At 38.2% G+C, this 25,945-nt stretch overlaps 2 protein-coding genes across 5 annotated transcripts; both read left to right on the forward strand.

Moving 5' to 3' along the window:
* Nucleotides 1-28: 28 nt before the first annotated feature.
* LOC113058528 (protein NLRC3-like) lies at nt 29-5,767 on the forward strand. 3 transcript variants are annotated; one of them, XM_026226496.1, is made up of 8 exons: nt 29-683; nt 1,211-3,087; nt 3,313-3,735; nt 3,845-3,931; nt 4,107-4,190; nt 4,283-4,366; nt 4,452-4,535; nt 4,615-5,767. In XM_026226496.1, the coding sequence occupies exons 2-8, from the start codon at nt 1,268-1,270 to the stop codon at nt 4,706-4,708; spliced, it is 2,676 nt and encodes an 891-aa protein (XP_026082281.1). In that variant the 5' UTR covers nt 29-683; nt 1,211-1,267; the 3' UTR covers nt 4,709-5,767. The 3 variants fall into 3 exon arrangements, with proteins under 3 accessions (XP_026082281.1, XP_026082282.1, XP_026082283.1); XM_026226497.1 differs by having other exon boundaries at nt 1,216-3,087; XM_026226498.1 differs by lacking the exon at nt 29-683 and adding an exon at nt 690-1,092 and having other exon boundaries at nt 1,216-3,087.
* A 927-nt stretch (nt 5,768-6,694) lies between these two features.
* LOC113058529 (large neutral amino acids transporter small subunit 4-like) lies at nt 6,695-25,109 on the forward strand. 2 transcript variants are annotated; one of them, XM_026226499.1, is made up of 14 exons: nt 6,695-6,844; nt 8,373-8,597; nt 11,523-11,751; nt 11,877-11,932; nt 12,013-12,089; nt 17,001-17,093; nt 17,172-17,305; nt 17,903-18,105; nt 19,964-20,107; nt 21,403-21,529; nt 21,634-21,766; nt 22,023-22,096; nt 22,179-22,302; nt 22,883-25,109. In XM_026226499.1, exons 2-14 carry the CDS (start codon nt 8,438-8,440, stop codon nt 23,042-23,044), a joined length of 1,716 nt encoding a protein of 571 aa, XP_026082284.1. In that variant the 5' UTR covers nt 6,695-6,844; nt 8,373-8,437; the 3' UTR covers nt 23,045-25,109. The 2 variants fall into 2 exon arrangements, with proteins under 2 accessions (XP_026082284.1, XP_026082285.1); XM_026226500.1 differs by having other exon boundaries at nt 6,716-6,844; nt 8,412-8,597.
* The last annotated feature ends 836 nt before the right edge of the window (nt 25,110-25,945 follow it).

Below are 25,945 nucleotides of genomic sequence, written 5' to 3' on the forward strand. Positions count from 1 at the left end.
AAGGTAAGTCACAGCTTCCCTTATATTTTTTCTTATTTAGTGGAAATGTAATTTTGCATTTAGCAAATGTAATAAATCTATTATTCAAATTATCAAGCTTTGGTACCATGATCCAGGAAAAAAAAAAGAAAGTGAATGTAAGAAAAAGCGACAGATGTTGCCATTATGGTATCACTGGCAATTTTTTGGTCTTTTTTTTTCTGTCAAAAGTTTTATTGAATAAATGAACACCAAAAACAAGCTTTTTTTAGTAGAGTCTGTACGATAAACTGCTGGAGTTGAATTAACTTAGAATTGAGTGATATCATTCATTCGTGTACAGTGGTAAACAGAAGCAGCCACAAATAAAAGACAAATTCGGAGAAGTGTACGAGTGACTCTTGACTTGGGCGGAGATCCTTCAACTTCTTCTATTCTGCTATTGCACAATATATCAGGTGACTTGGAGAAGAAAACAGGCTACAGAGTATTTCATATTTCAGACACCAAAAATGTTTTACTGTAGCGATGAATAAACGTGTCATTTAGTAGTAGTCTACACATAATCCACAGAGTTTCGGATTTAATGACAAGATGTGAGTTGTTCATACTAGGTTTACTGTATCGCACAGGATAGTTTCACTTTCAGCAGCTATGAAATCAGTGAGCGTCTACGGAAGTGTGGGAATAATGCGTGTTACCCTGTAAGTTCGTTTATTATTTATTAAATCATTTCGCTTTGTTTTTTTCCCCGCTGTGGTTATTTGGGACTGTTAATACTGTATATCAATGATTTATATAGTAAATTGAATGGGGGTTAATCGACTGTAATACTTTTTAAAGGAATTTCAGATCGTTTTCCGGGTGTGACGTATTCGCGCGAATTTTTCTTTATTCATTGTTACCGGACTGTAATATTTAAGAAGATTTTACATAAAACAAATGTTTTGTGATCTTATTTGTGATTTAAGTTTTATCTATATACATTTGTAATCAAATACATTTGAATTAAACTATAAAGTTCGATGTTTTCGATTTGTCCGACACCGATCTAAACAGAAAATGCTCGATGACTGTTGCCATGGTCACCTCCAAAAACGCCACTTACCTTTTGTAAGCTTGTGACTTTTATTGTTTGTGAAACGTTGTTTCTGAAATATGCCTACTTCTATTTAAAAAGAATAAAGTTTAGACTTTTTAAACATTTTGTTTTGACTTCCTTTGTGGGAAGGTTAGGCTTTAATTAGGGGTCCCCAAATGCCCTCCATAATCGGGAACTTTTAAAGTGATGGATGTTGGACCCTGTAGTGCAGAGATTCAACAGCGTCGTGTGGAGCTGGTGGAGGACTACAGCAAACACCTGACACGCCTTCTAGACGTCCTGTTTAATGTGGGTGCAGTGACCGAGGAGGACCTGAGTCTTATTAAAGGTTCAGCTGTTTTGGGTGAGCGAGAATGTATTAGAGTTCTGCTGGATGTGTTACATGGGAGAGGAGAGGAATCATGCAGGGCTTTTCTTTACATACTACCAAGTGTTCAAGATGAGACCACCAAACTAGGACAGGCCAACAGGCAAGAGCATCTAAAAAAACACAAGGACATATTGGCCAGACAGCATGGCCTCTTGGACTATCTCAGCATCAGAGGACAGACATTGGGACAGGATCAGACCGGGTGCTGGACTGATATCACCTTCTCAAGACAAGCTGGTTATGCATCGTCTTCTCAACGCCGACACGAGTCAGCAGGAGTCGGGGATGCTTTCAGGACACATGCATACGAGATCTGCATTTTCAAGGATGTGTATGAGAATCTGCTGTGCAGCCCAGCGAGTGGTGTGAACATGCTGTCGGGAGTTGCTGGAAGTGGGAAAACCACGGTTGTGAGACGCCTGGTGCGAGAGTGGGCTGCCGAAACCAACTTGTCTAAGATTATCCTATCTCTATCCTTTCGTGAGTTGAACCTCATAACTCAAGAGCAGAGCTTGCAGGACCTGCTCTCGGATCACTACATCCATCTGAAACCTTTCCTGCATGAGTTACTGAACTCAAACCCAACCCAGTTTTTACTCATCTTGGACGGTCTGGATGAGTTCTGCTACCCTCTTAATTTTGAACACACTCCCAAGTGTTCGGATCCGGAGCGTGTGCAACCTATACAATCCATTGTGGTGAACCTAATCAAAGGCAATCTGCTTCCAGGAGTGTCCATTTTCCTAACTTCCAGACCTCACGCGGTCTCCAAAGTTCCTCCAGTTCTGGTCAGCCAGTTTTACAGTCTGCTCGGTTTCTCTGTCGATCAGCAGAAGCAGTACTTTGAGCAGAACTGCAGTTCTCCCGAGGCTGCCGATGCAGTGTGGGCTTCGGTGTCGTCCCATAAGCCCCTTCTCCTCATGTGCCACATTCCCGCGTTCTGTTGGATTGTGTCCACTGCTTTGCATGATGGCGGCTCCTGCCTTTGTCCTGATTCTGTAAGTGCCAAGCCAGGAAACAAAGAAGGCCTTGGGGAAACCAACCAACCAATCTCTTCATTGGGATCTTCTGAGGAGAACTCAAAACCAGTCACAATCTCTGGAATCTACTGCTGCTTTGTTAAATCTGTCTTGCTATTCCATGTGCAAGGACGTAGCGAGGGCTCCCATCACACCAGGCTTCAGCACGCCCCTCACGTCCTTGGGGAAATGCAGCCAATCCTAAAAAGCCTGGGAGCTATGGCCTTCAAAGGCCTCTTGGAGAGACGCTTCATCTTTGAAAGCTCCGATTTGAACTCTTTTAATCTGGATAGCACCAAACTCTCACAGGTGTTCCTCTCTGAGGTACTTAAAGAGGATCGAGCATCTCTCACCTTTGAAAAGGGCTTTCATTTTATCCACACTAGCGTGCAGGAGTTTCTTGCTGCCCTGTACTATGTTCTCCAGTCACTCTCAGGATCAGATCCATTTTCAGGCCTCAAACCAAGCACAGGCCGCTACCTTCAATCTGCATTTAAGCAAATGGCATCAGCTGTTAACAAATTCAGCAGACCGCAGCATCTCTTCCGCAGACGTATTAAGAAGGCCCTTCACTTTGGTGAACGACATCAGTCTGGACACATGGATCTTTTCTGCAGGTACCTTATAAAACTGCTGTCATATTAAATGCATTTCCTTAGCAGCTCAATGATGTGATACTCATCTTTTGTTTGTCTTTTTATTCAAATATACATTAAAAATGCAACTCACATATACAGAGTATTGAATGCAAGGATCATATCAATTGACCTTTTAATACCAAGCAAAGGTTAGTTCAGGTTGTAACCTTTTGATTTACAATGACTCCATTTCTGCTTATCCAGGTTTGTAAGTGGCCTGCTGGTTCCTAGAACACGTCTCATCCTAAATGGATTTTTCCCTGATGGGCCCAAGATGCATCTGCTCCGTTGCCACCCCTCTCCAGAGCCGACTCCACCTTTCCTCCTTCATCTCTTACACTCCCAGCTCCAGAGCTCCACCCTCAGCCCGGAGAGGCAGGTCAATGTTTGTCACTGTCTATATGAGGCCCAGGACCCCGGTTTGTCACAGCGGCTACAGAGTTGGATGAAGGTTCTTTCACAGCAGACCTCAGATCAGTCCGATTCGGGAAACAGGGACTGGAGCGAGCTGGCTTTCCTGTTACAGCTCAATCCAGATCTGCAGGTTTTAAATTTAGATGCTCAAGGACTCGATGCTCAAGGACTATACCAGCTCCTACCAGTCCTTCCTCTCTTCTCAACACTCAGGTAAATACTATAACTGTAGGTGTAATTGTTCGGAGGCAGATGTGAAACACTCAAGGTTAAATATTGTTTATTTAGTTTGTGATATTTATTGTATGTTCTTTACATAAAGGCTGGGCCAGAATCCTCTTGGGCCAGAGGGAGCATCTGTGTTATCCCTTGTTCTGAGAAACCCAGATTGTTGCATTCAGAGGCTTTGGTAAGTGAAATAAATAATTAAAATCTTTATTTAAATATAGTCATTTAAAAATATATAAAGTAAATAAAAATGGCAAATAAAAAAATATATATAAAATGATAAATACTTACATGTATAAAAGGAAATAGTCATGCTGCAAGTGCAAATTTATTATGGCTGTGTATGTCCAATATAGGGTGGTTGCAACAGGGCTTGGTTGTGAAGGTCTGAAGATCCTCGTAGAAGCGCTGAAAGAAAACCATACTGTGACTGATCTCAGGTGAACAGTGGAAGGGAAAAAAGATATTATTTAGCTACAAATACACATATGTTGCACTTGTCTTATGTTTGCAATATCATTATTTTTATTAGAATGGCCATCAATAAAATTGGAGATGTTGGAGCTGGTTATCTTGCAGACTTGTTGAGGACGAATCGCACACTGACGGATATCAGGTAAAAGAGACTCCGACATTTCAGTCTCTCAAATCATTTACTCATCTTCAAAGTTCAACGTGTTTAAACATTCTGCATCGTACAGACTTCGTGACAACCTAGTGACAGACAAAGGAGCAGAAGTCCTCATGGCTGCCCTGAAAGAGAACACTACATTAGAGTATCTGTGGTAAGAAACATTTCGAGCTGATTTATTTCAGGTGATTGTGTAACACAGATGCCTCAAATATATTTTTTATTCATCGCAGGTTGTTTGACAACAAGTTTACCAAAGATGGTGTCAAGAAACTGAAAGAATTTGCAAAGACCAGACCAAACCTTGACATTAAAGTTTGCATCTGACCCACAACCTAAAAAAAAACAGTGGAGTAGCTCCCTAAAACATCATTTGCATTGCAGAACTGGTTCTTTTTCACTCACACGTTTTATTCATACATTAGTTTACATATTGGTACAATTGCTCTGATATAACACTTTTAATACATATTAGACTGTTAAATGAATAGCTCACCCAAAAATGAAAAATATCTGAAAATGCATTAAACCAGGGTTGCCAACAATCACGCATCTGGCAAGTAATCCAAACAGTCCATCAATTAAAGTCTCGTGAAGAGAAAAGCAGGATGCTTGTAAGAAACAAATCCGTCATTAGGGTGTGTTTACACTATAAATAACTATTTCTTTAACCACTCAGGCTACTACTGCCCTCTGCTGGACTTTTAAGGAGCTGTCATTTGTATGACAATGAATTGCATATATTTCTTTTGTGAAAGCACTGCTATCTTTTTATTTGAAAATCTGTCGCAGTTTTAGTTAAAACCAACACAGTCAGGTTTGATTGAAGCTGTGTGTTACATTTCGGAGGTCCTAAAATGGGTTCTTTACCCACACCTGTTCTTCTCGTACTTGTTATAAATTATTGTTTTCTTTCTCTTTTATGCTATAGTGTCTCAGACCTGTTTGAGAATACAATTGTTTATTCCATTTTTGTGGGTGATTTTACATGCAGAGCTCAGGGTTGCTCTTAGAAACTTCATAAACAGAAGTAAAAATGTAAGTGTAAAATACACAAAGCCAGGGTATTCTTTGGTTAGTAAATGCATTTATTTTAAAGATACCATATGAAACATTGCTAAAATCACAGAAGTGTATATTTGTGTAAAAGTGTATAAGTGTAAAAGCATTTTAATCATACAGATAGATAGATAGATGATTTATTTTTGAAGCATTGCATTATTGTATTCTTTTTGAAAGTTGCATAAAATATGTGTAATATATCATTAATTGTCATAACATCATGAAATGTGAATTGTTATAAGTATTATTGGTTAGTAGTGCTTGCAATGCAAAGTACAAGTGTTGTTAAAGCAAGATGTACAAATAGATGTTCAATAAACATTATATGGATTCTTCAAATTCCAGTTTGTTAATGGAGTCTGTGGTTTGTCATCACTTCAAAGTTCAAGCCGAATTGCGTCATACATTGATGCCTGCTGCCTTGAATGCAAAAGCTTATTTATGTACATTCACACGTCTGTTGTGATGAGTCTCAAACATTGCTTAAGTTTATTGACGTGAAAAAAAAACGGAAGAAAAAAAGGTTTCTACTGGTTCCGGAGGAATATTTAATATACTTAATAACTCATAAAATAGCCATGTATATAGCCGCAATGTAGTTGCTCATTTAAACCACCAGATGCCGACGTGATGTTTTGTGACTCATCCCTTTGTTCAGTTTGGTGCTTAGAAAGAATAGCGTTACAACAATCAACAACAATAAAAAGCTTTAGTCATATGTTCAGTTCCCCTGTATAATGACCTGTTATTTTAGGCTATGTTTTCTACACGGTTAGCCTATTTATACAATGTGAATTATATTTGTTATACCGACCACTGATAAATGCAACTTCAGAAGTTTGAAAAGAGCTTTAAATCTGATAGGAACCAGAGAGCAAAGTGATTTGTTGATTTTTCTTGTGAAAACCATAATGTAGGCTATGTCCCATCGAGACATCTGGCGATTTCAATGACGATATGTTACTATATGGTACATAAGTCAGTCTTTTGGTGCATTTTGCAGTAATATACCAGCTTGACTACTTGAGAAATCATGAAGTTTGAGGACGGCTTAGTTCAGTTTTTTATTTGTGTGTGTGTGTGTGTGTGTGTGTGTGTGTGTGTGTGTGTGTGTGTGTGTGTGTGTATATATATATATATATATATATATATATGTATATATATATTAGCCGAGTTGCGCTCTGATTGGCTGGTTTCATCTCTAGCTCAGGAGCCAGCCAATGGGAAAGTTGGCTTGTTTTTGTGAAGCAAGCGGTGCAAATATAAAATCGGGAATAAGAGATGCTGGAAAGTAAATTGATGTATGAACATTACCCAAAGAGTGAAATCGGCACCAGAAGGTTGTTTATTCCTTTTCTACTCTGAAGACAGCCGAAGCGAGGATTTGGTGAAGGAAAATAGGTATATATTTTTATAAGATTGTTCTATTGTAAGTTTACTCGTTAAGACTGTCGATATTGTATTAGTTCACAAAACCGTTTAGGAAGAAGGTTTACATTAGATGTTGTTTTAAAAAGGATATTTTTTCCTAGGATAATTCTTCCATATGACAACGATTATCAAATTTCCACCATTCTTAAATCTTTGTATTTATCATATCAATGCATGTTTTTTTGCGTTTTGACCACTGATCTAAAATATAGTTATATATATAAATCAGTGGTTATGACACTAGCTGGACTGAGACGTGTTATTTGATTTCTATAAAGCGGTGTATTAGTTTTCTCCCGCATCTTTGTTCAGAATCTATCACAAACAGCTGTATTATATTCAACTTACGCTAATAGCTTCGACAGTTGTTTAATTCTGAAAAAAAATGCTTAATGGTTGTCATGTAAGTGGCGTTTTATTTGATTCTTGTTCTTACATCTGCCGTCAGAAACCGTGTTTTGCAGTTTCATATATGGTGAATGGCAAATATAACTGTTTGTACATCATATATGAGGTATATATTACAATGTCTGCATTTATACAGCGAGTATTTATTTAGCCTAGTGCAGAACAATAGTGTGACTCGATAAGCAGGAAGTGTGTTTTACGCGTCTGTTATTGAGTGTGCAGAGAGTGTATCCACGAACAGCTGAGCTCTCTGTGCATGAAGGAGGGGAAAGGGGTACACATAAACACACAGGCGGAGGCACTGATGATGATGATGCCTGTCCAGTTCAGACCAGTTTCGGGATGCTCGTTTTCCGCAGGATACAGCTTATCATTAACACAAAGGAGACACCGCGCGCAAATAAATCCAACCAGTAAAACGACCAATTTCCAATGTTTATTATGAAGCTTAAATTAACATATAAAACAGTTTGAGCAAGATTTCTATTTTCATCCCATAAACCGCTCCGCTTATGCAAAGCAAACAAAATCGAATCGTATAATTACGACGTAATGTCACGTACCCTGTGGTTAAATAGATTTTGCACAAAGATATTTAGGAACACAAAGCGATCGAATCGCGCCGCACTGGTTCGAACCGGCTGGATCTTGGTCTCACGTGGAGCTGCTCTCTGAATCTGTTTATCGGTTAGCCAATGAGGGGAGAAGCGAGCGTTCGGACAGCCAATCGGAGGATAGTAGGGCGGGACTAGAGGCGGACAAGTGGGCGGGGATTCAATCAACAACATTCTCTTTTGGAACTCAGCTGTTTTTTGTTTATGAGTTGTTTCATAGCAAGGCGAGACAAAGAAACGGGATATAAATGATGTTCTGAGGGAGTTGCGCTTATGACAAATGGCAACAAAGGAACATTCTCTATATGCTGTGAAAAACAATGTTGTGAAATCGTTGGGAGAATAAAAAAATATATAACAATGAAAAATGTGTCATTATACATGTATTTAATATGTAAAAGGTTTCGTAATTTAATAATATTATTTAATATTTACCATTAAATATCTAATACCCAACTCTGTTGCTACTTTCACAGGATTTCCTAGTTTACTGGGTTTTTCCTCTGTATTACCAGCACAGACTGTATCATCTCCTTCAGTCATGGCTCCCTCACTGGCCACAGCCTTCTCCAGGCGATGGTGGATGGCGATTACTGCGGTCATCGAAAACCTGTTGTTCTCTGCTGTTCTGCTCGGATGGGGCTCACTGCTCATTATGTTAAAATCAGAGGGCTTTTACTCCTACCTCTGCAGAGAACCAGGTAAGAAGGGGAAGAAAAGAGTGCTCTCAGTGCAGGTTGAGTTACAGAAACAAACATAAATGTATTGACACTCATAAAGACATTAAATGTGCTATAGATGACAGACTGAATGCTGCAAATAATTACATGAGCATCAAAGGAAAATCTTACCTATATACAATATCAATGGCTTTAATAGCTTTGCTGTCACACTTTCCCCACTCAGATTTAAACAATAAATGTTTTACTGTTTGACCTAAAACATCTTTGGGATGCATCTAGCAAAGATGTTGAGTTGACCAACAAAATTTTTCTTATTTTGCAACAGAGGCTATTGTGTAAAACTGCAACAGATTTTAGATTTTATAATTACTTAATTGCATGAGTTTATGTAATAGTAAAAATTTTATATATATAATTTTTTATTTTTTAGATAGAGAAAACAGGTCTGGTCAGGAGGCTCAACGATGCTCGGAACTGGCCCGATTTATTTTTCCACTATGAAATCTGCCTCTTAAGCAATTTATCACAATTCTGAAGAAACTGCCTGGCTACTCTAATAGCCATGATCTAAAAGGCACGTCTGGACGGCATTCTTCACTTATCTCCTGTTTGAGAGTTTGTGGTTCATGCTACTATGTGAAGTGTGAGGCTCAAATTCCAAACACAAGAACACAGATGTCCTTGCTGTTAGCATACATTGAGTGATAACTAGTACAACACCAATTTGACACTTCTATTGATGGGATAGTGAGAGAGGATACAGTTATCAGTGCCTATTGCAGTCCGGTACATTCACACTTCCCTTCTGTCTTTCATTTCAACTGTCGTCAGCATCTAGTTCAGAGATTCCAGACACCAGGACTCACATGACTGATGACACAAGGAAGTAAATGTGGCTCAAGCATTTGCTCAGTGTAAATATGAGATTAACTTGCCATTTCCTCACCTACTTTTTCCTTGGACTCAGCTTTTCACAGCACATTATCAGCTGGTTGGTTCTCTTTAATCAGCGGGCGTGAGGAAACACTGACAAGGAAAATGCTTGTCTGGCTAAATGCTTCAGCCCAGTTTGAACCGAGTCTGAGTTCATGACGTTTTTTTGTACTTCAGACTCGTGTTGAAATCTCTTTCTGTTCTTCTTTCACTTCTCCATTTCAAACCAAATGGAAAACCAGGCCTGGATGTCTCTGATTTTGCTGTTGCTGATTAGATCTAGTAGAACAGTGGGAACTGAAACATCTGAAACAATAGAGCTCTTTGCTCATCTGAACAGAACTAAAAGGTGAATCCAACAAAACATGCAAGAACATCTGTAAGTCATATTTACCCCAAAAGCAGAGGAAAAATAACTTAACTTAAAACTTAAAGAAAATGGAGCCTGTTTTAGGTCTCTTTTTTTGTTAAATATTTATAAAATGTTATGTATTTTTCTATTTGAAATTGTATTTATAAAAAAAGTATACTACATTTAAAAAGTTTTGTGTCTGTAAGTTTTTTAAAAATGTTTTTTAAAAGTAGTCTCTTATGTTAACCAAATCTACATTTATTGGTTCAAAACATAACTAATTCCTTCTATGGCAAAGCTGAATTTCCAGAAATTACTTCAGAAATCATTCTATAATGCTGATTTGGTACTCAAACAAACAAATAAATAAATAATAAATATTACATTTATTATTTAAAAAACAGTGTGTTTTTTAATATCTTTGTTGAAACTGTGTTGTTGTTTTTTGTCCAAGTATCAAATTTTTTATTATCAAAAAAATATTATAATTATTTTATTATATAAAAAATATTTAGTATCAAAAATAAATCTTAATCCCTAACTTTTGAAAGGTAGCGTAACATAAAATAAAATTTTATATAACAATCCAAAAAATCTTAACAGTCTTAAAATAATTATATAAATAAAACATTTTTTTCATCCATTAAATTTAGTAAAATATTTCCTTTTTTACCTTTTTAATTTGAGGAGCAATATGGCTGAAATTGTAGATTGAATAGAGAACAAATCCTTTTTTTATTCATTCATTTCATGAAGAAGAGTAAAAACATATGCCACTTTTTGTGTCAGTCTGTTACAGCTAACTGCAGCAGCTGTTGAAGCTGGAGTGTATTGACTTCCTTCAGCGCTTCCTTCATTACTCAGGAAAACATCTAAAGCTCAGCAGATATGTCTATTAATAATCAATCAGTGAGCTTTAAACCAATTCTTCTCATTTTAATCACTTACTCAGACCATCTCTGCTCCACAAACACATGTCATTTGTTTACTTATCACATTTGAACAAAAATCCCTCACACAAATGTCTCTTGGCCACCCTGTTATGTTCATAACAGCTTCCTCCATATGCTGCAAACAGCGCCGTCCCCATCTGTCCAGCTCAGAACAAGCTATTCCAGAACATTTTCAAGGCTGTTTGCATTTCAGAAGAATGCGTGGATAAACAGTTTTCTTGAATCTTCAAGAACCGAGTATGAGACTTGTTGCCCAGCCAAAGCGTGATTATCTCTAGTCAAAACAACCAGGGAAGCCTGGGTGAAAGGACAGGGTTAAATGTTAGTCAAGCTGCACATGCCTTAGCAGTTTTAAGAGGCTGAACTCCAGTGGGGGGTTCAGATGCACTCTAATGCTATTTCTGACAGTTGTTTACAGTGTAGAGCAGCCTGTTTATTTGACCCTTTGCCCAGCATCCTGGCCCCTTTGGGAGGGGGGCGCAATGGTGGCCACTGTATCTCACAAAAGCATTTCCTGTTTCACTTCCCAGAGTGTTATAACTGGTTTTCTAAAAGTAAGAGTTGGAGTTAGTCCATGTGTACATTGACTACCCTGCTGAAAAGACCGGCTTAAACCAACATGAATTTCCACACTGGTTAGTGCAAGTTTGGTGAATAGATTGCTCAGTTTGGTTACATTCTGTTTCGCCCTCTCCAATCCTCCAGGTAACAGTACAGGGAAGAACATATCTGAGAATGAAAACAATACGACAGAAGTCCTGAGAGGTGAAGAGGAGGATAATCTTCAGATGAATGGCTGGTCCATCTGTAAAGAGCAAGATGAAATGCTGAACCTGGCCTTCACAATCGGCTCCTTCCTCCTCAGCGCCATAACGCTGCCCCTCGGCATCATCATGGACAAATACGGCCCACGCAAATTAAGGCTGCTTGGCAGGTACAAGAGGAAAACTGGCATCTAAAAACTCTAAATAAAAATGCACTATATGGTGAAAAAGTATTATTAATTTTCTTTTCTTTTCTATTATATTATTTCAATAACATGAAATGATCTTTTCACAGTGCCTCGTTTGCCCTCTCCTGCGTCATGATTGCATATGGGGCTAGTGACCCTAGAAGTATGTATGCAATCCACCATTACTGTTAATACCAGTCTGTCCCCGCTGTCATTGACCTTCTTTATCTTTTTCTTTCGCAGATCTTTCCATCCTAATCTTCTTCGCGCTGGCGCTGAATGGGTTTGGAGGAATGTGCATGACCTTCACTTCGCTAACAGTAAGTGCTCACGTAACACTTGTGGGTCTCCATGGGTGTCCTGTCCTCTCCTGTCTTTTGCATAAAGACCGTACCGCAATCTCATAAACTGGCCACGTGCCACTGTTTCCTGCTCCCAAAAACTGGTGCATAATTTATTCATCTTTATAGAGACCCTTTTCTTAATTGGATTTCCAGCATCCTAAAATTGGCTGACAATAACATAGATTGTGATTTAAAATAGTTTTTAGCAACTCCCTAGAAATCACCTAGCAATGCCATAACATCCATGTAGAATACCCAAGCAACCACACTGCAATGCCAAAGATACGGTCTAGAAACCACCTACAAAACCTTAGCAAACACTCAAAGCACCATAGCCTTCTGAATGAATCTGTGTTTTTGAACAAATGAGTTGAGTGGATGATTCAATGACTCATTCTTAGTGGCTGAATTCAAAATAGCATACTATTCTAACCAACGTCCGCCAATGTCATTCATTTCATTGGATCACTTGCTGGTGATGATGCAGAGTCCACATGTGGGGTAGAAGCCACTGATCGGCTGAGAAGCTTTCACTCAAAGCTTTCCTCGGGCTGCTTATTGGATGAACCGCTAGAATTAAAATCACTCACTACTCATAGGTCTGGGCCAAAATGGGTGGGCCCGGACCTAAGGGCCCAGTGGTAGCCCCGCGGCTGACTGCTACACTGATCTTCTGTCTGGAATGTGCAAATCAGTCACATGTGAAGTTCTGTTCAGTATGCTACCTTAGAATGCATACTCTGGTTTCAGTGTTTACTTCCTTTTAAATTATATTTTTATTAAATATTTTTTTTGTGAAAAAATACTTTTTAATCTAAATTCTTTTCATTTTGCACATTTATTTTTAATCCATTGTGAAATTATTTAACATTTCTTAAATATTAATATTATATATATATATATATATATATATATATATATATATATATATATATATATATATATATATATATATATATATATATCGGCTCTACTGCTTTCCAAGTTATCTGCATTGGCTGTCAAAAAACCAATATCGGTTTGACCACTAGTTGTTTCTCTCTGTCTAGTTTCATGTTTCAGTGCAGTGCATTGGGTTCATATTGAGAAACATCAACAGGAGATGTAAAGAGAGCAGACTGGGTTGGAGTAAACATGAAGTTGTGCTCATTGCCAGCTGAAGGGTGGTTGTCTCTTGTTTCTGCACGCTGCTCTGAGGTCATAGAAAACCTCATCGGGGTCTCGAGAGTTCATAACTGAAGGCAGTTCCTCGAACCAGTTTCTGTGCTTGTGTTGTTGATGTTCTGTCCCGGGTTCTTGTGCTACCTTTGCAGCATGCCTTAGTTTGTCCGGGCAACCGTCCATCTGTTACATATATACAGAGAAAAACACACACACAGAGAGAGAGTGAACTAACATGCATGAGTGCATAGTGGAACAGTACAGACTGTTATCTCAGCCGTTGTGTTCTTATAACCTTTTCCCAGCTGTTCTGTACAACTGTGTGTTTAACACTGCTGGTTGTTGTGACAAGATGTTAGAACCTGGGGTTCACAGTATAGGTTGTACTGTCTTGTTTGTCTTGTTGTATTGAATTTAACAAAATCATTTTCAAGTCTATTGCAGAGAAAGATATTCATACATGTGCATTACTAGGGTTGCAGAAATATAGACAACTTGATCTCAAGTGTTCATGGACCTACTTTGACCATTCCAAGATGGCAGACAGCTTATGAATAATGGTCCATAGAAACAGCAGCTATAAAAAATCTATGCAAAAAAGGAAGCTCAAAGACAAAATTCTAAAGATGGCTGCATACGTAAGGTTGCATAAGGTCTGTAGACTTTAATTGAACTTTACTGAACTGCTGAAGAGAAACTTTTCTGAACGTTATATTCTAGAAATAACCTAGCCTCATAATTCTTAAAACTAACCAAGTTAGGTGAAGTTGGCTCTTTCTTTTCCTCACTTTTTTGTCTCTCTATCCGTCTCTCTGTATTTGTGCACTCAGCAGTTAATAGTCCAGAAGTTAAGTGCAGGAGAGCTTGTGTTTCCTCCCAGCACACCTCTGATGTTTTCCCAGTGCACTGACTCAGCTCTTTGTCTGATGGCTGGACCGGTCTCCCCCACCACCCCCCCAGCCTCCTCCTAGCCACCTGATTCACTGTCTGACCTCAATCCTCTATCCTGTTTTAGCACTGTGTCCGCCATCCACTGGCTCTGTGACAAGCAATCACATCACGTCTTACCCAACACAACTTCAGATGTTAGGTTGTTTTGCTCTTTGAACCATTAAAACCTGTTTACCAATGGGTTAGATTAAATCCTTGAACATCCTCTTATCTTACACAATAATTTTTTTAAGTAAATCTATCTAATATTTGCAATGATAAAGAAAATGTATTAGTATTTAATCAATGATCATTTTATAGCTCTATACTCTTATTGTACAGTATATCATAAATTATACTCTTACTGTTTGACATAAATTATACATTTTTGATGGAATCAAATATATAAAATAGCAACCTCTGAGCTATAAAATTATGGATTTGTTGGGGATATCCTGTTATTTTTTAATCTCAGCTCTGTCTCACTCTCTCTCTCTCTCTCTCTCTCTGATGCACTAATGCTGTTTTCTTTTTTAGTATTTGTGCCTTCAATCCATTTATAACCCATTTCTTTAGGATGGTGAGTCAAGTGAGGAACAGAATAGACAAATGGGTTATAATGGCAGAATAAGAGCTTGTAGACTTCAGAAAACATTATTAGATTAAACAACACTCATGCCATCATAATCAGAGACAAGCTGTTCATGTCATACACAATGGTGTTTTCCGTGTGTCCATTGAATTCTGGCTCAAAAGGAGATGTGAATGTTTTCTCTTATTTTATTTTAGAATTAGTCAACTAAAATGCATCAGGGCCTACCAGACAGCTAAATGTGGAACAAATAATAACCAAGCGCATATTAAGTAGGCCTATCATGAATATAACTGACAGACAGAGTATCTGTGATCCTCTGGCAGTTATATTTGGATTTTGCAATGTCAGGACATGACCAGCCTGTACTAGCTTTTACTGGCTTGCCTTGAAGAGTTTTTCTTTCTCTTCTGTCCCTGTATTCATTTCCTTTCTCTCATTGTCGTTCTCTCATGGTAGCAACTATGACTAAACCACTTTATCCCCCTCCCCCCAATCCATTTCCAATGACTCACCATCCTTCCTCACACAGAAAGAGCATGAAAAAGGATTTGACAGCTTTCTGTGGTCATATGTTGCACAAACGGGGAGTAACCCAAAATCAAAATGACGATGGGTGTGATTTCTCATTAATTGACTTGTTTTCCCACAAAACCTCAACATATAAAAATTAAGATAAATATATATTTAATTCACAAATAAATAAAATAATTTACATCGCAGTAAAGACGTTTTTATAGATGACTACATGTGTTGTAGGGGCGATGGGGAGGGGTGTATGGTTTCAGCTATCAGTGAGTGTTCTTGATACAGTCTCTGGGTACTTATGTTACTCAACTCCAAGAAAATAGCCATTAGTCTCTGTCTGACAGGCTCATCATGTGGAGCTCTGTTCTTCATTGGCTCTGTTCAAAGTCCATTAGCCAAAAGCTGTTCTTACACAGCTTCTCCAGCCACAGGCGCAATGCGATGTGAGAGGTATTGTAAGTGTCATCTGGGATGTTTCGGCTCTAGGAACGTCTGGGTTGGGTTCCAACGGAGAGCTTCAGAGAGTTGTCAGAAAATCTGTGTCGATGTTGAACTGTGTGTTGTGGATGCCATATACTGTAGACGCTATCAGCTGGCAACTGTCAACAGGTGGGACATAGAAGGAGGATTTGTATATACAGAGAAAATGGAAAATACACAGACAATAAGAAACATGGAGTAGAACAATCTGACAAAATGTAAAAACTTGCAAAAAAAAAATTAATAATATAAATTAATTAATTCATTATTTAAATTAAATTGAAATAAAATAAAAATAAGTGACAAATTATAAATTTGGAATGAATATTAATGAATTATTTTTACATAATTTATTTGATGAAATTATATTAATTATTAATTGTATGCAGTTTTATTAAATCCTATTTTATTTATATTATCTGTGTCTTGTTTTGTGTGTGTGTGTGTGTGTGTGTGTGTGTGTTTGCTTAAACACAAAAAAATAATCTCATTCTGTTTCTGATTCTATATTAAATTAAATTTACTTTGAAATAAATCTTTAAAAAATAAATAACAAATAATAAAAAATTAACTTAATAATAAATAAATAAAATATAAAAGTGTACTGTAGACTAATGATCTTTAAGAATATTCTCTTGAATACTATTGAGCACTAAAAAATACACTGCATACTACTGATACTAATAAAGAAAATATTGGTCTCTCTGCCTCATTTCCTTCTCAGAGACCCTGTCGTTCTCTATCTTAGTCGTTCAGGCTCTCTTCCTTCCTCTGTATGTTCTCGGTGGTGTCTGACAGTTGTTTATTCTGACAGTGCAGTACGGAACAGCCAGTGCTGTACTCCTCCGCCCTGCTTAAAGGCAACAGCATTATGCAAGCTTCTCCAGCGTCCCTTACACTTTCTCTCACTGCTAAAAACATTCACAGCAAAGATGCTGCTCCCATCAAAGAATATCACTGTTCCCCTGATGTGTTTACTTTCATACCTTTTGCTATTTTTGACATGTTTTGTCATTTACAGCAGATCCTGTTTCAACATTTCTGTGTTTGTTTTGCTCATGGCTTGTATATTATGTTCACATATGTATAAATCTATTTGCCTTTCTTACTCATGATGGGCACTGGGCCCAAGTACAGTCTTTAAAAAAGTTCAAACCTGAAAAGTTTTTGATATCCCTTGTTCATCTCTTCTGTAGCTTCCCAGCATGTTTGGTGATCTCCGCTCCACTTTCATCGCACTCATGATTGGCTCTTATGCTTCATCCGCCGTCACCTTCCCAGGAATAAAGGTAAACCTGAGGCCCAAGTTGGACTTGTTTAAGCCAATCTTAAATCTGTGATAATGATGATGATTGTTGCTCTATCAGGTGATCTATGACCTTGGTGTTGCCTTCATCACCATCCTCCTGGTGTGGGCTGGCTGTGCCGGCCTGGTCTACATCAACTGCTTCTTCAACTGGCCACTCGAGCCATTCCCTGGACCCGAGGATATGGATTACACGTATGTGTGTTCAGTGTGTCTGTGCATTGCTGTTTTTTTTTTTTACATAAGTACATTTATTGAGCTAGGGTGCATTAACTAGATCAAGAGTGACAGTAAAGACATTTAGAATATTACAAAAGATCTCTATTTTATATAAATGCTGTTGTTTTGACATTTCTATTCCTCAAAAAAACCTGAAAAAAATGCATCACGGTTTCCACAAAAGTATTAATCACCACAACCATTTTCAATATTAATAATAAGAAGAAATGTTTTCTGAAGGTTCACGTGACACTTAAGACTGGAGTCATGGCAGCTGATAATTCATCATTGTCATCTCAGGGATAAATTACATTTTAAAATATATTCTAATAAATAAGTTTTTCACATATAATGCAATAAAAATGCAGCCTTAATGAGCATTCTTTCAAAAACATAAAATAGTATTATGGACCTCAAACTTTTGAGCAATAGTATATCTTGGGTTCATTTTTGGAAGAAAAACAAAGATTTGAATTGATCTGCCATGATTTTGTTTGCTGTATCCATTTATTGAAGGTTCTGATGGAATGGAATTCACTTATTGTCTCACGCTCAACCTTGTCCCTTTAATAGCGTGAAGATCAAGTTCAGCTGGCTGGGCTTTGACCATAAGATCACAGGGAAACAGTTCTACAGGCAGGTGACCACCGTTGGTCGGAGATTGAGTGTTGGCCACTCAATGAAGAACAATCCTCAACAGCTGGCCACCCAAGAGGGCAATAAACTCTGCCTGTCCACCGTTGATCTGGAGGTCCAGTGCAAGTCTGAGGAGGAATGTGAGTATCATTCTTACTGACATGTTTTGTATTGACAAGGCTTATTTCTGATGATCTGAACAATCTGAAACCTTGAAATAAAAGTTTTAGGACAGGATATTTCAGCCATCTGCGCTGTAGCGTCGTCAACTTCTCGTAAGCAATGAGGGTGTTTTGTAGTTGGACGTAAAAGTGAACATAAGAGTCTTCTTTTGTTTCCTGACATCAGAGGCACTGAGGACGCAGTTGATTCGTTTTGTTTTTGATGATAATGTGCCACCGAATAAACAAAAAATAGAAGAGAGGGGCGGGGTGAGCAGTAGCTCATTATCATTTAAAGAGACATGCACCAAAACGGGTCGCTGTGCACAGAGCTGTTTTTGACATGGTTACAAGGGTGTTGTTTTACACAACCAGTCAGGAATTTTAACCTAAGTATGTTGCAGACATTTCATGAAGACCCTGAAGAATCAAACCAATGAGCTGGTGACATGAGGGCCAACTGTAGAGTAATTTAAAGTTATCTGTAATGTAACTTGTTAATTTTGAAGTCAGAATAGTGGCAATTGGCTTACCAAATCTAATTTATTTCCGTTGTTTTAATGTGTTGAACAAAGTCCTTGTTCATCACATTGAAGTGTCTTATGTAATCTGGAATTCATGCATATTTCAGAAAGATCTGGACAGAACACAGAGAGACTTGGCCTTCACCACTGTACATCACCTCCCCCCTCACTGAGCACCCCTTGGTGTCCAGACAAACTGGGAATATTCGGGGGCGGTGTTAATGAATGGTCCTCAGTAAATCCCCTTTATTGTGCATGGGGGTTCCTTCGTTAGCTTTACACCCTGTTTCTGACATCTGGAGTTTGCCAATCCATTTGAGGCTGAAGGCACATGCTGTGTTTGCACTTTGCTTCTACTAACCCAAATCTGTGCCGTGCAATTATTCCAAATTCACCTCAAACTTGTCAGAATACTGCAAAAATACCCCCACTCCCTGCCTGCACATTTTTTTGGGGGGGGTTTGCAACACTCAACGGGGGTCTGGGTTGGGCTCTTTTGTAGTAAACGGACCGTGCAATTGATTCAGACTTGGAGGACCCATGGCACTGGGGTATGTCTGGGGCTAAAATTGGCAGGGGTGGAGAAGGTGGCTAGGGAGAGGGCAGATAGTGCTGAGGAGCTGTTTTAGAGATGCAGCTGGAAATCTTTGAGAAAGACAGACTGATGCTGATCCAGTCTAACTGTCATCCATAAAGCGCTAATGCCTTCACCACCCTGTGTTTCCATTACTGCAGTCAGTTACTGTCAGACTCATTGCAGCGACTGGAAAGTGTGTGTGTGTGTGTGTGTGTTTGTGTATTTAGAGAAATAATGAGGTAGTTTGTTTGTGTCTGTGCATCTGTTCCAGAGCATATCAAGTGCATTGAGGTCAGATTCCCAATGTACCAGGTAACAGGCAGCGTTAAGGCCTCTCTAGCGCTGGTCAGTGGGCGGCAGTGTGCATTTATGGCACTCGATTTAGTGGATTATTAACAAACTCAGACCCCCCGGCCTCTGTGTTACTGTGCCAGGCATAAAATTGTTGCCTGGCCATCCAAACATCTGCAGAATCATTTTCCATGGGAACAGCACCCCGTTGACCCTACATGCTTTTGCAGTTTTAAAGGCATTGAAGCATCCAGCTTAAATTGCTATGATCAAGTTCACAGTGGTTTTCAATGGAAAGATGCTTTTGTAAATGGTATGGCAGCAAGAATATGTGCATAGTTAAAGGTGTTGGCACATATGGTTGTCCAATCACAGTGTGCAATTTTGAAATATTATTATAAAAATGATTGTTATTGATAATAGTTTTATTGAATGTGTTTTTCAGCCCAGTCCTTCATGCAGAGCATCTTTAGCCCCATATTCATGCTCAGCCTCATCACAATGTGTGTGACTCAGCTCCGTCTCATCTTCTACATGGGGGCCATGAACAATATTCTGGAGTCACTTTCATATGGAGACCTAAGCAAAGGTATGCGTGTTTGACAAATACTCACATCATGCTGCCAAACAAGTTGTCTGATGCCTCAGGCTAATAGCTGTTTCTGTTGCTCAAATGCTGTATGTCACCTATGGAACATTCTACAACAGTTGGTTTTCGGTAGTTAAGGTCCCATTCTGTTTTTTCGAACACTTATGTTTGAGATGATCTGAATATTTTACAATAAATTTTAAGCAGTTTTAATTGTAAATATGTATAAATTATATAAATGTATTATTTTTATATTATTATTATAATAGTGATAGAATATTAATCTATTATAAATCAATTATATTCAAATAAATACATTTTAATTTTTGCAGTGCATTTAAAATGTTCATGTCTTTGGGGTGCCTGTGGAGAAAATCATGGGAAAAAACTTCCATAAAAAGCACTGTTGCACTCTAGTCTATTTCTCTTAAAGCTTTCCTTTTAATTGTTCTCTGATCTCACATGCAGTGATTGGCTGCCTAACACTATTAATCATGTGTTTAATATGTAGTCGGATGGCCACAGCAGGTTCACGCTCCTTATTCCTTGCTGTCTGTCTCTTGTCATCTTGTTTGCACTCTCTCTCCTTTTTCATGCTGCTTGGTGTGTTTTTTCAGTGGAGAGGATGGAAATGGGTAAGACTGCAGCCAAAATTAGATGCATTCTTGATTCACTCCTCTCACCCCACCCCCCACCATGTTTCTACCTCCTCCTTCCTCCACCGCCTCTTCCACCTTCATTTGACATTGATTCATGTTGTCATGTAAAAGCATGAACCCGGCCCTTGGTGGCTAGAGATTGCTATGATGCAGCTGAATCAGTGCACGGTATAATGTCCATCCAATCATTCATCTGTCCACCTCATGGGTCATTCTATGAAATGGTGTATTTTCCATTTTTAAAGGCTGTAAATTTCTGATATTTTACATTTTATGAGAAAAATATTTAAGTTTTAATAAATTGCATTATTCCATCTCAAGCTATATTGATACAAATATACTACAATATATTAAAATGTATGTATTCATAGATAAATATATTTTATAATGTTTAATAAATAAATATGTTAATATATAATTTGTTTAATTTGACATTAGGTGCAATTTTAATTATTTACTATATTATTACTTCTTAGTGGCTTACCATTTTACTGACTTCAAACTTTTGAATGGCAGCCAAATATCTGTATTACAGTAGCAGCACATAAAATTTGGCATTTTTTTTGCCAAAATGAACCTCTTTTGATGTAATGACCCTTAAAACAATGTTCAGACTCAACTATATTTCTCTCTCAGTGAGCACGTACACATCTATCTTCGGGGTGCTACAGTTGCTGTGTCTCCTGACGGCCCCTGTGATCGGTTACATCATGGACTGGAGGCTCAAAGAGTGTGAGGACGAAAATGAAAAACAAGTTGCAAAGTGAGTGTGACAATGTGCATCCTGCTGCCTAATGCATCTTACTGCCAATCAGTCCAGTATGTAATTATTATTTGATTACAAGCGTAATGTGGCTTTTCCTTCAGGGATCCTACTCAGCCAAAGAAACGCGACAAGCAGATCCAGAAGATCATCAATGCCACCCGTGCATTCATCTTCACTAATTTGCTGCTGGTCGGCTTTGGATTGACCTGCCTTGTTCCCAATCTTCCTCTACAGGTAACTGAGAGCAAAACATCAGTCTTGTTGCCCGCGTGTAATAGAATACCCGATTGGAGAGAAAGTGGTGCAGAGCCACTCAAGTTACAGCAGTGGATAGATTGGGCTGTGGTAGCACAACAGCACCCCTCAGTGGCAGCACTGACTCTGGCTTTGTTTAAAAGCTAGCTTCTCATTATTTATGTGTTACATAAAGTAGGGTTATTTTTGCTTTGGGGAAGAACTGGGTAACCTTAGCTTTTTGTTTTCCTCCTAGATTTTGTCTTTTGTGTTGCACACCATTGTGAGAGGCTTTATCCACTCTGCCGTTGGCGGCTTGTATGCAGCTGTGTGAGTATGGCTTTGTGTTTTGGGTGTTGACTGATGTTGCTTTTAAACACGATTAAAGAACAATGTTATTTTATGGGTGCAGGTACCCTTCTTCTCAGTTCGGCAGTCTGACGGGAATGCAGTCCCTTATTAGCGCACTTTTTGCATTGCTGCAGCAGCCTCTCTTCATGGCCATGATGGGCCCGCTGGATGGAGATCCACTCTGGGTGAGCAGACAGTCTGTTACTAATATTTAAAGAGATTGTGCATCCACAAATTTAAATTCTGCCCTGATTTATTTACCTTCATTTTCTATCATCCATGTAACAAAGGCAAAATTTGCAGAAATGCTAAATATAATATAGACTTTTTTTAAATCAGAATTCTCAGTTCACATATTGCAATTACAGAATAAAACATAATAAAGGTAACTGTGAAAAGAAAAGTCAGAATTGTGAGATAAAAAAAAAAATTGAGAAACATTTTTTTTATTCCATGGTGGAAATGGGCTTCCATAGCATATATTGTCCAGGCTTCAAAAAGGTACCATAAACATATAATAAAAATAAGCACAGACATTCAGAGGGACAAATATTCAGATCAGCGGCCAATCTGAAGTTTTGATGTCTGATTTTTAAGAGTTATGTTTATAATACTTTATTTCCACTTTTTTAAACTCCACCCATTTCTTACAATCAACTACAAGCTCGCATCCAGATCTCCCTGCCTTCTTTTTCTTTTTTGATAATCTGTTTTACTATAGATTTGTGCTTGCTCATCTCCAAGCTTTAATGTCTTTCTGCTTAGGTTAACGTGGGGTTACTGGTCTTGAGCATGCTGGGATTCTGCCTGCCCAGTTATCTTCTGTGTTACGGCAGGCGGCTGCGTCGAGAGAAGCAAGAGCGCGAGGAAGACCCCAAGATCTATGTCCAGATCAACAACAGCGCAACCCCTGAGGCCTTTGTCTAACTGCAACGCACAAATGACAGCAGCTAGCATAAAGACCAGGATGAAGGAGGGTGGGAAATAAAAGAAGAGAACGGAATGTCACAAGAAGAGTGATAAACACCTCCCTGATTCCTCCTCCTGTCTGACACACATACACACACACTCATATTTTCTCAACAGGCACATACTGTAACACTCAGACAGGCACAAAATGCAGCCAAAGCAACCAAGAGTCTCACAATGTGCCACACAAAAACACGTTTACGTGCAATGGACTGAATAGACACTGTGAAAGGCAGGTCTAGAAAAACAAATGATGCCTTTTACATACTGCCTGACAAGAAAGAAGCGCAAGCCCCTTTTTTCTCACGATTTGATTTCACAGCACAACGAAGCAGAATCAGTGAAATCCTCTCAAGTTTGAGGGAGTCAGATGATTCCTGAACAGAGTATTACTGCATCACTAGTGTTCATCTATGTTGCCAAGTTTCTTTCAAACATTTCTGCATTTTTGTGAACTGATTTTAAATCACTATGAACACTTTACGTTGCTCTCAGCTAGCGAGATGAGGACCCTTCAACTGAGGTTTGAATATGACAAACTGCCTTCAAGCTGAATGTGGGTTTTCATCGGAAGTGGAGAGATACATCATATACAGTACAAGCATGCTTTGGACAGCATGAGCATGAAACTGCACCTTTTCTGAACTGGGCTGATTTTAATGGATTTCCGGACATGGCACCTGAGGCTAATGTAACCTAAACACAATTGTAGTATGAGAATAGTGCTATTATTTGCTTTGTTTCAGTACATCTACATGCAAGATGATGCATTTTGTACATATCGGTACATTCAGAAGGTGGTATTTTGGGGATTAGCCTCACATTTCGATCAAGAGACTGATCTTCACCAGCAATACTATTCCACACCAATCTTACCGTACCCTACACCACTTAGCCATGCAGTACTGCTGGTTAAGCTTCACTTGTTAGTGTTCTTTCATTGTATTGACTCTAACAATTATTCAGGGTGTTTCACTTTTAGAGTAATAATTCATATCAGATGGATTCAGCTGCAGTATGATCCCTTCTTGCTTTGTTTTGTGCGTTGAGGGGTACAAAATGAGACACAGTGTACTCTCGGTAAAGAGATTAGATGCCATTAGATGCATAATTACAAAGGTGCATACATTAGCCATTACAAAGTATATGCATTCTATTCCAACCTCCTTCATACATATAAAACCAGGTTAGCCATACAAGATACAAGATTTTTGTGTATGTTCTCATGATTTCTAGTCAGGTTACCATTTAACTACGGTGCTTGCTAGAATAGAAAAGCAGGTCAAGATGAACATTAGAGAAACCAATTGCAGAATTTAGTTGGCTACTCAACCTTAAGGACTTGAATTTCATTCATAGCGATTAAAAAAGGGAGACTTTTGAGACATGCTTGAAGACAATCCCTTTGGAAGACCCTTATATTTGTAGCTTATAATCAGTTTCAGGCCATATTGGTGCCCTATGAAAGACAAAATGTGTTAACTACATATAATCGAGGGAAGGGCATGGGTCTTTTAGACTGACATGTTGCATGACAGATGGGTAATTTCATAAAACAGTATGAAAAATTATGTAAAACCAATCGAATAACTTTGAAATCACGTTTCTTGATTCCAGTGTTGATGTTGTTCAGTGAAAGCATTGAATTGAAGATGTTAGGGTTTGGGTTTAGTCACCCTTGCTCACTTTAACAGTATTTTCACTGTAAACTTATCTGAAATAGATTATTTCTCCATAACTGAGAGACAAACGCAGATGTTTGTATGAGATCTTGGATAGAATGAAGTAAATATCTTCTCAACAGTGGCCATAAATGTGACCTTCCTTTGTGACCCGACAGGTCAGATCCACCCAGCAACATCCACTTATTGTCTGTCACATGTTTTTGTGAATATTTTGTCAAAGCCGAGGCTAGATGTGAGTCCTGTATGGATTCACTTGGATATTGCAAGTGAATTCGAATCTTAAGCTGTACTGTACTAAGCATAATGAATGTGAGAGTGAACTCATTTGCTCTCAGAAAGAGAGAAGTAGCACTTTTTCTCATTGCCATACATTCTTTTCTCAAAAGTCATAGTCACATTTTTGGGTTTTAAATGTTGAATTATTATACCCCATTGTTCGTGTATGAAAGTGGAAATTGCCCAAACGCAGTAAGAAGGATGAAAAGTGTGAAAGATCAGCTTTAACACCAATGTTTTCTCTCTGTATTGTATTTTCTAGTGTCATTTCTTTGATTACTGTTGATTTTTCTACTCCGTAGTTTGTATGTTCAATGATGTGTATGTGCATAATTTTTCTCATTTTTTCCTCTTTTTTGTGTGGATTTTGTGCATTTTACTGTATTTGGCTTTTGGTTTTCTTCATTCTATCACTTTTTTATTTTTATTTTTTATAAATGTGCTAACAAAATATCAGAGAAGTAAAAATAAATAAAAACCGATTAATTTGTATGAAATATTTTTTGAATGTTTTCCTTCCGGTAATGCATAAACCAAGATAACAACCTGACATTATAAACTGCTTTTCATCTGCTGATTCTGAGGTGTTACAAGTCCACAGATCTGCCAATCTTTTGAGCGGTTACCTTTTATTCAATATATATAATATACTTATGTTGTCATATAAATAGGTATTTCTACAAAAGGATACCAGACTGTCAGGATGGAACCAAACAGGATTAACTTAAGGGTATTATATATATATATATATATATATATATATATATATATATATATATATATATATAATCATTTTGTAACAGGGTGTATTATTTCAAACTGAGAGCTCGAGAGAGACTCAAAATAAAGAAGCTCCCAGAAATTGTCAGAGACTCCCAGTTTTTATCTCAGGAACTGA

The sequence above is a fragment of the Carassius auratus genome, chromosome 40 (assembly GCF_003368295.1).
Source record: "Carassius auratus strain Wakin chromosome 40, ASM336829v1, whole genome shotgun sequence".
NCBI lineage: Eukaryota > Metazoa > Chordata > Actinopteri > Cypriniformes > Cyprinidae > Carassius > Carassius auratus.

Excerpts from the sequence above, each read along its gene's own strand:
- LOC113058528 (XM_026226496.1), top strand. The coding sequence starts at position 1,268 with ATGGATGTTGGACCCTGTAGTGCAGAGATTCAACAGCGTCGTGTGGAG. Across the intron at positions 3,088-3,312 it reads CACATGGATCTTTTCTGCAG|GTTTGTAAGTGGCCTGCTGG; the intron begins GTACCTTATAAA and ends CTGCTTATCCAG. Across the intron at positions 3,736-3,844 it reads CCTCTCTTCTCAACACTCAG|GCTGGGCCAGAATCCTCTTG; the intron begins GTAAATACTATA and ends CTTTACATAAAG.
- LOC113058529 (XM_026226499.1), top strand. The coding sequence starts at position 8,438 with ATGGCTCCCTCACTGGCCACAGCCTTCTCCAGGCGATGGTGGATGGCG. Across the intron at positions 11,933-12,012 it reads TGGGGCTAGTGACCCTAGAA|ATCTTTCCATCCTAATCTTC; the intron begins GTATGTATGCAA and ends TTTCTTTCGCAG. Across the intron at positions 22,097-22,178 it reads GGCGGCTTGTATGCAGCTGT|GTACCCTTCTTCTCAGTTCG; the intron begins GTGAGTATGGCT and ends TTATGGGTGCAG.